The sequence below is a fragment of the Salmo trutta genome, chromosome 6 (genome assembly GCF_901001165.1).
Source record: "Salmo trutta chromosome 6, fSalTru1.1, whole genome shotgun sequence".
Taxonomy (NCBI): Eukaryota; Metazoa; Chordata; class Actinopteri; order Salmoniformes; family Salmonidae; genus Salmo; species Salmo trutta.
Genome location: NC_042962.1, coordinates 45,427,934 through 45,442,075, shown reverse-complemented (window position 1 = coordinate 45,442,075; position 14,142 = coordinate 45,427,934). Strand labels below are relative to the sequence as shown.

The 14,142-nt window shown below is 45.3% G+C and overlaps 1 protein-coding gene across 1 annotated transcript in view; it reads right to left on the bottom strand.

Annotated features, from left to right (window-relative positions):
- The window catches only part of LOC115196014 (zinc finger protein GLI2), an 86,005-nt gene that overhangs the window by 53,843 nt on the left and 18,020 nt on the right, over positions 1–14,142 (bottom strand). The window contains exon 2 of the mRNA XM_029756449.1: positions 11,083–11,205. Coding sequence (XP_029612309.1) covers positions 11,083–11,197 — 115 coding nt within the window. The 5' untranslated portion in view covers positions 11,198–11,205. The remainder of the gene's footprint in view (positions 1–11,082; positions 11,206–14,142) is intronic.

Genomic DNA, 14,142 nt, shown 5'->3' with positions numbered 1-14,142 from the left:
TGCTGGGCCGGCTCTGTACAACTACAACCTCCAACCACTACAAGGTAATAGAGCTGACAGGTTGTCAGATATGATTGAGTTTTGCCTTCAATGACAAATGTGTCATGACACCCACAGCTCAGAGACGAGTCTTTCCAAACTGTGTTCCCGCTGTGTTTTTAGTTGAGTTCTAACCACATGGAGAGGAGATAATATTTAAATGAAAAAGCTAGCGTATGAAGTAAGTTTAAATCAGGCAGATTTTGTTGGCCAAATTATTTTGTTAAATATGCGTATCGGTAATTGATCTTGAACTCAAGCCAATGTAGAAAAGGTCCATCCATCCCACCCCTGTTTTTAGCACGCTGTTCAGTGAAATCTGCAGGACTACTAGCCAAGTCATTAGCTAGTGAAAACAGATCAATCTCTCACTATTTAGTCTCCTTTCACCTTCTGACTTTCTACATCCTCCACTTCACCGCCGTCAATGGAAACCCTTTGTGCGACCCAGATGGCACTCTACTACCCTATGGGCCCTGGTCAAAAGTAGTGCACTAAATAGGGAAAATGCTGCCTTTTGGGATGCCCCTCTGCCTCGGTTTGCCCTCCCTGCCACTTCACTCAAGGGCCACTGGGTATTTCGATTTTCTCCATGTCTGTTCTGTTCTCATTGGAATCTCCTTCCCTTTCCCTTCTCGTCTCAGGCCTTTTTCTAGGCAGGCAGACTGACTGATGATGGGGGATCAGGAGAAGTGGCAGTGATGGGAGGAGGAGAGGAGAGAGGGAGAGAGAAACCCCCATTTGGGGGAAGTACAAAGGGTCTCATTGAGAGGCAGGTCTTTCGTCAACCCTGAGGGGAAGAGACGTTCATTCCTGGAGGGGAATACGGTCACCTTCGTTGGGCCTAGTTTTGTCAGTTCCACTGGAGGTTGGTGGGACTTCCCAGCTCTACTGGGGTCTAGCTGTAATTCTGGAGACTGACTGACTTGAAGTTCCAGTACTTGCAAGGGTGTTCTTGTTCTGTGTTTTATGGACTATAGCTCGACTGATTAGCTAAACTATTTGATGATTGCTTTCACATGATCAGTGTACATTATACACGTAAGTGAGAGCGTTGAATTGTATTGAATTGTATGCTCAAGAAATGTATAGTAAATATGCATTTGGATTTGGCCTGGATTCCTACTCCAACTAAGAGCCTTTTATTGGAGTCTTTTTAATTCTCTCTGGTTCTCTCAGAGAGAGAATAAGGCGTGCTAATAGGGGCCCATTGACTTCACTGTGCTTATGAGGGAAAATACGGCTCAATCAGGGAATTTAACCACCTGCACTTGTTTTTAGTCATTAGCAGTTGGCCATGGGCCACTGGTGATGTGTGGACTGGACGTGTTATAGGTTTTACAGTAAAACAGTAAAAAAAATACAAGACCTTTTAACAGAGGTGGAACACCTAAGGTTTCACTGTTATAATATTTGATTTCAAATGCATAAATGTACTGTAGCCTGGTATTTTTTGTAATGATTCATAATTAACGGACAAACACACTGCTGTGGTGTTTCATCCTCATTTGAGCTTTGATTTGTGTATTAAACTAAACAGTCTTAATGAGATGTTATTGCTTCATCTCCAGCTGTTTGTCTCCGTAGTTACAAGGCAATTAGTCCGCCTTCTCTTATTTCAAATCCCTTTAAGCAGTGTGATAATAGGTCAACTTTATTGCACTACTACTAAGGCAGTTAAATGTTGCAACTGAAACACAAAAGGGGACAAATTATTATTATTTTGTATAAAAACGGTCCCCCACATTTCTTTGCTACAATATTTATTTTCCTATGAATGGTAATGCCTCAAAAAAATGAGTTTGAGGGAACTGAAGTGGCTAGGAGTTGATGATAAATGTCCCCCTCCAAAAAAAGACCTTATTTATTTAATGAAATATCCAATATCCCACCTCATAGCTCATATTTTCCTTTTTGATAACATTACAAAGACAAATTGCCTCATAGAAGCCACATTTTCCTCACTGTATGGGGCTGAATACGCATGGGAAATGCTGGTGTTACCACTAACCAGTCTTAAATCCAAACAGAATCACATGTCATTATGATGGACAACTGAAGCAGGAGGTCTGAATAGATGTGAGGGGGTCTCATTGTTGATCCAAACGGAACCCCCTCCGACTTGCCACCCTGCTCCACACCCACCCATCCAGTCTCCTGTGTCTCTCTCTCTGCCTTTCTGCTTCAGCCCACAGATTTCTCATGTCCTGCCGCCTCCTTCCTTCTATTTCCCCTCCTCCTTCTCTCTCTCTCTTTTGTCAGATGGAGTTAGGAACGGGTCCATGCTGGGATGGGCAATATTTCCACATCAACTCTTTGGGCCTTTTATTATCATTGCTTAAATGAATAAGCATTTCTTATTTGTTCATTTTCATTTTAGAAAAATAATTGGGGGATTTAATCAACGACTTGGGTCAAGCCACAAGCTATTCAAAGTACCTAGTTATCAAGTGAATTGAAACTATTTCAGGTCCAGTTAACAAAATGTCGGGAGCCCTAATTCATTACTTGCATTAATGTGATACACATGTCTATATATGTTTAGTCATGAAGGACTTCCTCCCCTCCCTGTACTGTAGAAACCTCAATGTTTGTAGGGCGCATGAAGGTGTGAACGGATCTACTCCACACTTAGCATTGTCAGACTGATCCTACCAGCACCACCAGGCAGAATGACGTGGGAGGACGGGAGCTTGTTTTGGGGGTTTGGCGCAGCCGTGACGGCCCTCACAGAGCCAAGACGCCTGGGACTCTCCTCTCCTCGTCTCCCCCAGCAGGGTGAGGCTTGCCTGACTGACTAATGGAGGTAGGGAGGGTTCACCTGGAGCCCAGGGATAACTGGCTGCCAGCCAGACTACTCTTGGCAGGGTAATGTCTACAAAACACAACACCAACGAGTGAAGAAAAACAGAGGAAGAGAGAAAAACAAAGCAATATTACACCACAACACAAATACTCTGATGGTGTCTCGCACGGCCCAGTCCAGACTCACCCAAGGCTGTCCTCTTGTCTCCTCCTCTCCTCCCTCTCACTCGCTTCTTCTTCTCCTCCCCTTTACCCATTTATCATCCCCTCATCATGCAAATGAGCACGGTGTGCAGCAGGGCGAGCACCCGCACACGACAAAAGCGCCTGAAACACAGACTGTTGCTGCAGCCACAGCGATCTGCAATGCTCAATAACTCTTGATGTGTTCTTTTCTGGATGGGTGAGTATCACAGATCACTACCACATGAGTACATCTGCTGTCCTGTTGCCTGGTGCTCCAGTCCTGACCCTAGCAGTTAACTACCGAACAGGCGGAGCAGGAGCTCTGAGAGGCTCTGTCTGGGGAGAGGCTGAGAGAGGTGTAACCTCAGCTTGTCTCTTCTTTGAGCAACTGACCCGGCCCACTGCAATGAAGATTCCATGTTCCGGATAAACACACAGCGTCACGGTAAAGTGAACCTCAGTTTACCGTATGAGGTTACGAGCTAATCGGACACTCGCACACGCGTGTTGTGTTTTAATTCTGCAGAGGGCAGATGTGTCTAAGCTGAGGTCCGTTATGAGAACTTTAGTCAGTCTGGTTTGAGCCCAGATGACCCGTCTGCCCCTCGCTAGGGTCCCACGCCCTGATCTGTTTACACAAGGAGTGCACCACGCTAGCTGCCCCGGTCCAGTGTATGTGTGTGAGTGTGTGTGTGTGTGTGTGTGTGTGTGTGTGTGTGTACCGTCTCCCTTCTCACGTGCTCCCCTTCCCCTGTATCTGTTTATTATGGTTTGGGTAATCCACAGGCCCTGTGGCTACACTGTCAGACAGTAAGCTAACAGTGGCAGTCTGGGGCTGGGCTGGGCTGAGGAGTAATTTGAACTGATAAGAACACAACACAACACACGGCAGGGAAAAGCAGCGCTAAATCAGAACCTGCTGGGAATGGTATGCCGCTTCTTGAAGAAGGAGAAGAAGAAGGGAAAAAAGAAGTGGGGGAGTTAGACTCTTAATCCCCTGAAGCATCCATATATCGCTCTCTCAACCTCTCTAAACCTCTCTCAACCTCTCTCAACCTCTCCATCTCTCTCCACCTCTCTCAATCTCTCTCAATCTTTCTCAAACTCTCTCTAAACCTCTCTCAACCTCTCTCAACCTCTTTAAACCTCTCTCAATCTCTCTAAACCTCTCTCAAACTCTCTCAATCTCTCTAAACCTCTCTAAACCTCTCTCAACCTCTCTTCCAAAACTTGTAAATCTCCAGGAATGTAGCATGTTGTTTTTGGTGCTCAGTGCATGCTAACTCAGTCTGATGGATTTGAGAGATTCATGTCTCTAGACGCTGTTGCCCAAAGCTCACTATTACATTAGACTTTGAACTTGGAATAGAAGTAAACCAATGGGACAAGTATTGCTTGATACCCTTTATTACAGGGACTGTTTAGAAGGTCTAGAAATCTCTTGATTCAGAGTGATAAACCGGAAAACCAAGCCTTCAGCTAACAATACCTAGACTGATAGTTTAATAACAGAGGTCCCACCTTTTGAAATAATTCACAGTCGTAGCTATTCAATACAGCTGCAGTGGCTATGGTTTTATTTCCATTAGCTGTTTCGCTTGAGGTATCTAGGCCATTCATCTTTAAACTTTTAACTCGCTCTAATCACAAGCATATCCCAGCACAACAAGAAACAACTTCTTGAGAGAGAGAGAGAGAGAGAGAGAGAGAGGATTTTAAGTAGATATTTATCTGGGCAATCAACTGCCCTGCCTGTAAATGGACAAAAACAAAAAAGAGAAAACACTTCTGTTTTCACTTAGTCTACCTAATCTTCATGGCTAGCCAGTCCCCCAAGTTCAGATAAAAGGGAGAAGGAAGACGGCATCTTGGAAAGCCAACTAGCTAAATGTTTACAAAAAAAGCCACAGAAATGTATTTGTGCAGAAAGAAATCCCATTACCAAGCCCGATTATTCTGTCCTCAGAACAACCGAGTGTTTCCATGTGGAAAGACTTGTACGCTCTATTGAAAGACTACGGCCACTACTACCTGAGAGCACAGCAGCTACAAATGACCTAACTGGAACGAGAGGAAATGTAGTTAAAAATGCGCAACTGTAATTCATTCCACTGACTTCTTCATCAATACATGTTCATATTAGACACCACCGATACAAATCAGTCGTTCTGCCCCTGAACAAGGCAGTTAACCCACTGTTCCTAGGCCGTCATTGAAAATAAGAATTTGTTCTTGACTGATTTGCCTAGTTAAATAAAGGTACAATTAAAAAAAAAACAGTAGGCCTTCCTGTTTCTTTATCCTCTCTCAAATTCACAGTATATGTTACAGTTCACTGTTAATTGCATTTTATATCCGACTTTTTGGGATATAAAATGCCACAAGGCTGTTCAGAATGAGAGATCCCGGTCTGTCTGAGTTGTAAGTAAACCTCAGTTCCCAGTGTCAGGGGCCTCGTTTCTCCAAAGCCCTGTGAACCCTCCCTGAGAAGGCCTCATTTAGACAGACAGACAGAGAGAGAGAGAGAAAAAAGAAAAGAAAATTCCCTTCTCAGGAAGATTAGTGGCCGTCCTTTTGGACTAGTAGGAAGAGGTGGACTGGGGGATGCAGAGGCTTTTTCTGCTGCATTTTTCTCTGCCAGAGGCCTGACCCCCGAGTGCTCCCTGCCTGTCCCCCAGTAGCTCACGTCCTGCTGCTGCAGAGGGGGCCGGTGGTGGGGGCCGGGGGCTGGGGCCCGTACATCCTCCATCCAGCCTCAGCCCCCATCAATTATTCCCTGCTGTAGCCAGGCAGCCCCCGGCCCCAGGACCAGACATCAAGGAGGTGATAAAGAAAGCGTCCTTATCGCTAACACACCTCTCTTTAAAACACTATTTACACAGCCCAGACCCATCCTCCATCTCCATCCATCTAGCAGAGGACCCATTGACCAGGGGCTGGGATTCCATTTCTCCTATCCAATCTAAATAATGTTACCGTTAGCTCTAGCCACCTTCATACCGACTAAGGCATGATAGGACCTAAGCACTTGAACAGCCAGCATTGTTTAGCCCAGTAAAGATAGCTACAACAGTGCCGTCCGTCGTTGATCATTACCTCTGTTCATTACCTCAAGAATAACATAGGTATAAGTCATCGTCTGTAAGAGGAAACAGGCTCAGAGGAAAAGATATCTCATTGTTTTGTCCCTGGTCTCTCCTCTCCCTCTCCGCTTCTTTCCTCTGGCGCAGTGGGACTCTCTGAGCCTGTTTAGGCCTGGCCTGTGGGGGGCTGTGGGACTCTGTTTAGGCCTGGCCCTGGGTCCAGGGGGCCAGACTGGGAGGTGCTAAGTACTTGGCATCCTCCCTACGTGCGGCCCGACTCAGCAGAAAGAGCCGGAGCGTTGCAGGGGAGAACCAGGGGGCCGAGAGGCGCTCTCCGCGCCACATCAATCACCCTCTCCAATGACAAACTCACTCTCAGCAAGATGTATGTCACCAGCCACCAAAGCCAGTGAATCAAACATTACCAGCAGAATAGCACCAGCCCTGGTTCCCATGGCCTAGTTTAGAAAGCATGGATAGAGAGGTGAGAAAGGTATTCAAATAGCTTAATCCTTTGAAAACAAAACGTTGCCCTTTCCCGCTTTCTCAACCCCTGTTACAGACCTTCCTATATTTCACCAGCATACAACTTTTTGGGGGGAAATTCAAAGAACAAAATGATATTTATCAACACATATCAATAAGAGTTGAATAACATTATAAGGCAAATATTCACCTCTTCCCGAAAATCTCAGTACAATTTCGACAATGTATGACGTCTGTAAATGCCTTCCAGATTATGAAACGGATTTGAAATCATAAAAGTCATGCATAAACCTATAGACCCGGGTCTACCCGGGCCGGCAGCCTTTAGAACCGCTAACCAGACAGATGCGGGCTGTCACAGGAAATACAGGAGCTCATTTCAATTCATTAAAGGTAACCAAAACCCTGTGCACGGCCCAGTGGTGAGGGTTAGCTGTGCTGTGTCCAGGCCCAGCAGTTACCAATGAACACACACATACAGACACACACACACACACACACACACACACACACACACACACACACACACACACACACACACACACAGAAAGTGAGCCCAGCCATGCTTCAATAAACAACATGGGCTGCAGTCCAGAAGTTGAACTCCAGACTTTTTATAGGTCCAGTTAACATCACCTCCCTGGTCCTTCCACCGATATAAAATACAGACTGTGGACAGAAGCAGCCCCCCCCCCCCCCCCCCCCCACACACACACACACACACACACGCAGGGATATCATCAACAGGACCAGACAGAGACCAGGCTGGTCGGTCGGTGCACCTGGGCCCCCATTTTAAACAAAAGTGACTCCTACTTGAGTTCAATGTATGCACGCGTCAACGCCACCCCCCCATCCCCATTTCCATAGACCTCTGGGATAGGAGACCAGACCTGAGCTGCCTGCATGTTCACATCAAATAAATGACCGCTCCATGATAAATGGTTCTATTAACAATCCAGATTGTTAAACTCTGATATAAAAGATGGGAGCGCGGAGCGGCCCGTTCATTGCACCCCCACCCTTCCGGTCTACACACATAGAGAGCTTGTTTTTTTTTATGTGTAAATAACATACGAAAACTCTGCATTAGCCCTGTCCTCTGATAGAGAAGATATTGTTGTGAATAAATAACACAGACAGGAGAATAAAACGGGGGGGGTGTTCTATAATGGAGCTGGTCGGCCATGTCTGGTCCTCTGAGGTGGGCACGACTTAGCTGACAAGAATCCACCAGCCCGTTGTAAACTACACACTGACAATAAAGCCACAGCGCCGGAACAGAGGCACTATATTCCAATTGTCTACTTTTCATTCCAAAGCAGGAGGCGATTCTGCTCGGGAATGTGCTTTTAAGTTCAAGGACCTTGTCTCTTTTGGCTGCGCTTCATACTGCATATTCACTTATCTGTGTCTGGCAAACAGGAATAATAATGCATATTATTGAGATAAGTAATTGCCCTGTCTTGGTGTGCTGGCAGATTTTAGACCTATAAAGCTGTAACTCTATCAGCTGGTTCTACCCAGACCGGGTTCTATTGGACTGAGGGTGTGAGTGTCTGGTGTTATTATGATTAAAATATGGACGGTGACATTATTCTAATAGTGATAGGGTAAAGGAGTTATGGGAAGAGAGAGGCCGATGGATGCGGGTTTAAAACCGCAGCTCCACTTTAGATCCGCAGCCGGGGGAGGGGGACACAGAGCATCACAAGCCTGGAACACAGCACCAGGTAGAGACCCAGCAGAACCTGAGCCATTACAGACCAGGGGAGAGCATAGTTATAGCAGGGCAGGGAGGAGACAGAGGGTGGGGTGGCACAGGGGGCCTGCCTTGTTACCTCTCTCCAGGCCCCTTTGAAAGGGAAATCAACCTACTTTAAAGACCCTCTCCTACGGGGCTGAGGGGGCTTATCCAGAGAAGACGATTGGCCCAACAGAAGGGCCTCTCTATCGCTCGCTGCGGCCGAGAGTATTTCAACATGTGACCTCAGCGTGTGTGAATTGGCTCCATTGAGGAAGGCATACTGAGATTAAATTAGAGAGGGTGATCACATTAACAGATCAGGATTTTCGGTTCGTAGGCGATCAAACATTTTCTTAATTGCCAGAAGGCTCAGGTCTGGAACCATATTCCTTCACGCCAAAAGAACCATTGTTCAGACATTCCAAGCTCCATATTAGAAATGCTTATTCATGGCCAGTCATATGATATAAGTAATTGTAGAGTAATAGAAAATGAGTGAGTTAACTGGAAATAAAATGGTAGGTCAATATAATTGAATTAACGATATAGATGTCGACATGAAACAAGTTGTTGAAAACAAAGTCCCACTTGATTCATGTCCCATTTATAGTGTATGTAAAATACGTCCTAGATTGATTTAGCCTAATAAACAATTCATCTTTCATTTCTTAATAATGGCAGGCCACCAAGCCCTTCATTAAATAATACAAATGTCACTAAATCACAAGTAGTATTACCATTTCAAAAGTAGCCATCAACCTGCATCTCCGTCAACCTGCATCTCCGTCAACCTGCATCTCCGTCAACCTCTAAAGGAAGGGCCATGTTGTCCACGGAGCTTTGTTCTACCAGCCATTTTTAGTAATTTATCAGTGTGATACTCTGGAGGTTAAGCACAAGGTCTTTCAACCTCATTATACTGGCCTTTCATAACACATTCTCTGACATCTTTAAAACATGCATTCTCTGTCTGTCTGTCTCTACTCATCGCGGTGGACACTAGTCTTGAACGTCATTTCAAAGACAAAACTATCTGTGTTATTAGTGTCCTCATACATGTGTATTAATATCAGTGACATCTTGAAATTGGTCTAATTAACGAATTAGCTTTGGCCCTTCTGATAGGTTAAATAATTAGGATTCACTCTGAATTAAATTAGGAGAAAAACTACTGGATTCTGTAGCAAGAATTCCTAGTAGACGTTTTAAGACATCACAGAATCGCCCTTATAGACGCCTACTATTTGAACTCTTTGTCAACTCAAATTGTCTTTCTATATTCTCACACAAAATCATTAAATTATTGTTGGACTAACGGGCCGTGCTCTGCAAACTCCACAAGGCTATGAAAACAAACTTGAGGTCTATAGAAGTTCTAAAAGAATTGGGCCTGATGTCAATCGTTAGGGACAAAAAAAATGAATGGCCTATTTTTATCTTTGTTCTTCCTTAAACAATTCATGGATATTTCTTTATCATGGCAGGCCACCAAGCCCTTCATTAAAGAGTAAAAATGTCACTAAATCACAAGAAGTTGTATTACCATTTCAAAGGTAGCCGTCAATCTGCATCTCTGTCAATCTCTGAAGGAAGGGCCATGTCACCCACTGCAACTCTACTCTACCAGACATTTTTAGTAATTTATCAGTGTGATACTCTGGAGGTAAGAACAAGGTCTTTCAACCTCATTATACTGGCCTTTCATCACACATTCACTGACATCTTTAAAACATGCATTCTCTCTCTGTCTCTCCCGACCGCCCGATGAAAGAGGCACACTGCTACTTTTCATTAATTTCAACAAACACAGCCATTTGACCTTTCCCAGGCCAGCCCCATGTAGTTATACGAACCATTAATCAGAGATTATGTCCCCAAATCGAGCCACGTCACTGTCTTTAGTCTTTATGAACTTCTCCCCGTGACAGACACACATGCACACACTCACAACCCACACACTCACAACCCACACACACACACACACACACACACACCCACCACCCCCACCACACACACACACACACCACACACACACACCACACACACACACCACACCACACACACCACACCACACACCACACCACACACCACACCACACCACACACACCACACCACACACACACACACACACCACCACCACCCACCACACACACACCACACACACACACCACACACACACACCACACCACACACACACACACACACACACACACACACACACACACACACACACACACACACACACACACACACCAAACACACACACACTGCTATGCTACAGTACCTGTTCAGTATTAATGATGCTCTTTAACAGGCCGCAGCATAACATTACTGATTCCTATCAGCTCTACTGTAAGTCACCTCTGACTGCTCCAGGTGCTCCAGGAAGAGCCTTATCAGGGACGATTAGAGCCCAGAGCAACTTCTCCCAAGACAGCGTTTTATCTTTGATATGTATATTTCATGTGCATGTTCTCTCTCAAACCTCCTCCTTCCCCCGGCCCTATCGGTCTCTGTAAGACCTTGGCTTGTGTGACAGTCTTACAGTATGAAAGGGAGTAAGGGATGCAGGGACCCTTTTCCTTACAGTAAAACCTGTGTCAGCAGGAGAAGCGCTCAAACAAACCTGGAGTGGAGGTGCACAAAAGAATAGAGACGGACCATTATCCTTACAGTAAAACTAAAACCGTTTCCCCCCCCCCTTCTTTAAAGTCATTGAAGAAAAGTGTACAGTACCTCTGGTGACAGCTGAAGGTGAGAGTTTCTTTGGGAGGTCAGTGAAGCCGTTTCCATCCAGACCAGAGCCTTTCTTCTCTGTGTTCGTGGGGGCAGAGGTCTCCATTCTGGACATCAGAAGCTCTGAAGGAAACGACATGAGGTGTCATTGTCATTATCATATCATTATATGACATGTATACAGTAGGCCAATGATATGTATACAGTAGGACAATGATATGTATACAGTAGGCCACATTATACTGTAGGCCACATCCTCTGAAGAGATCCACTGTTTTTCCGCAACACGTTTGAAGATAAGGGTGTATTATTCTTAGCAAGCGAGGCTGAACAATCAGTTCGAATAGTGCCGATAAAAAGATCCACAGTTAAATAAGCTTTGATGCCAGCCAGGCTAGGTTACGCTAAACCCCCTTTGGAGACAGCAAACCGTAGCATGAATCACTGGGGCCCTGGAAGAAAGCAGCAACTCAAATGAGATTTCTTTCAGGACAAAACCACTACATGTTTGCACTGCAACCAAAGATAAGCGGCTAGGTTCAACAAAGGTAAACAAGCGACGCGCTGCCTGCCAAGTCGTTCTTCGTTTAGATGGCTGTTCGAGCACGTTGATGGCTGTTTGAGAGACAGTCAGATTTGCACACTGCAGGCTGGGCTCAGTTCAGTTGATGTTATAGTTTGCTAACACCTGCTTTACACAATATAGGCAAGATTTTTCCTTGAACGTGTTGTAAAGTCTGGGCTTGGTGTATCTAGGTCGTAATGGCTGTCTTATTAATAAGACTCCTGCCAAGACTACGTGTGTGTGGGGTATGTGGGGGGTATGTGGAGATGGGGGAGGAGGAGCGGTAAACTGTTGCTCCTCTGAAGTGCTGCGACACATGGTCGTGTCTTCCCCCAGCGGAGACTGGCTGGACGGACGGGAGACAGAGGAGACAGAAGAGCCAGGGCTATGGGACGCTACAGGTGTCAGACACCACACTGACAGATGGAAACCAAGGTAAACAAATGACCAGGGGCACGCTTGATCTCTCCTGTTGGTCACCAGGGACCTCTCCTCTCCACTCCTGTCCTCTCCTCCCCTCTCCTCAACTCCTCTTGTTCTCTCCTCTCCTTGACTCCTCTCCTCCCCTCAAGTTCTCTCCTCTCCTCTCCTTGACTCCTCTCCTCCCCTCAAGTTCTCTCCTCTCCTCTCCTCTCCTCTCCTCTCCTCTCCTCTCCTCTCCTCTCCTCTCCTCTCCTCTCCTCTCCTCTCCTCTCCTCTCCTCTCCTCTCCTCTCCTCTCCTCTCCTCTCTCTTGTTCCATGACACTGATGAGGAGGGCATGTCAATAAGATCCACCGGTAGTTAAAAGGCTTTCACCACTCCGTGACACTAATCCCAACCTCACCTAAATGTGTGAATGGCACATATTATTACTAGGGTGTAATGAATGACCAGAAGGGAGATTGAGCAGCTAAAAACTCTAGCCTGACTGATGTTTACTAATGAAAACCAAAATACACCAAAGGACTGGCTGACTGGGGCATGAATGAATGACACTACACTAGTGCTCTCATCTGCCACATTTACCACCCTCCCCACAAAGCAGCGTCGGTGGAGAAAAAGGGCCCCTGGCCCCCCACACTTGCAAGACTGTCTCAAAGAGAAACCACAGCAGTAAAGACAGTAGACAAAGCTGTCCATCAGGCCTTTACCTCCTGCCAACCCTCCCAGCTTGTTCAAGGGGCAGTAAACGGTGTTTTAACAATGTAGACCTACAAACTCACTGTCTGTCCGGCCTGTTTAACTGTTTCACCTTGTTAACTGTTTGTGACTCAGTCTGTGAAAACGAAATGGGTTCTCAAGAATGACACAAAAAGTTCAGTTCATGCCAAGTGTGTGTGTTTGTGCATGTGTGTGCGTGTGTGCGTGCATTCGTGTTCCTGAGTGTGTTTTTGTGTCAAGATATGAATGTCTTATCTCTGAGAGTCATGGCTAAATCTGTTGATGGTAGAAACAATAAACCATACCTTTATTAAAGTTGAAAAGCTAAATATATAAATGTGAGGGAATAGACTAGTATTATTTTAGTAGCTAGGAGATGGTTAATTACCATGATAATAAACCCAGCAGTAGATTTAGATACGCAGCTGTGAGGAATAATGAACCTCTACCTCCTATTGTTAACCGTCATTACCTTTAAAAAACGACACACAATGATCAATTTAACCGTGAAAATCGAACAATGCAAAGCGTAACAAAAAGGTTATTTATGACAGAAGAACAACAACTCCTCAAACTACTTTCTCACTCAGCCTCTGTCTTTGTGTTGAAACCCATGCCTGTTTGTTTTAGCACCTCGGTCTTAACTGAAGTTCCCCTCCAATACGGTTCGGCTCTCCTTTCCTTTCAGGAGCGCTGAGAGAAGAAGAAGCTCAAGCACTTTTGTACAGGGTATATCCCATGTGTCTCTAAACCCCACCTTACTAGATCTACAAAGGTAAAGATTTAATGAGCTGTATTCTGTTCCCACTCTTCAACGATCGTACAGTTGAAGTCGGAAGTTTACATACACCTTAGCCAAATACATATAAACTCAGTTTTTCACAATTCCTGACATTTAATCCTAGTAAAAGTTCCCTTTCTTAGGTCAGTTTGGATCACCACTGTCACAATATGCGCAACTGGTTGAAGGTAAGTCAGGTGCAGGAGAGCAGAGATGAGTGATAACAGGCGCACTTTATTCATGCCCAAAGTACACAAACGGTACAATAAACAAAACACACGGGTCAAACACGCAATTCCACACGTAACAAACAAACAATTCCACACACAGACATGGGGGAACAGAGGGTAATATACATTTAGTCAGATGAGGGAATGTGAACCAGGTGTGTGGAAAACCAAATGGAAAATGAAAGGTGGAGCTGCGATGGCTAGAAGACCGGTGACGTCGACCGTCGAACGCTGCCCGAACAAGGAGAGGACTGACTTCGGCGGAAGTCGTGACAACCACTTTATTTTAAGAATGTGAAATGTCAGAATAATAGTAGAGAGAATGATTTATTTCAGCTTTTA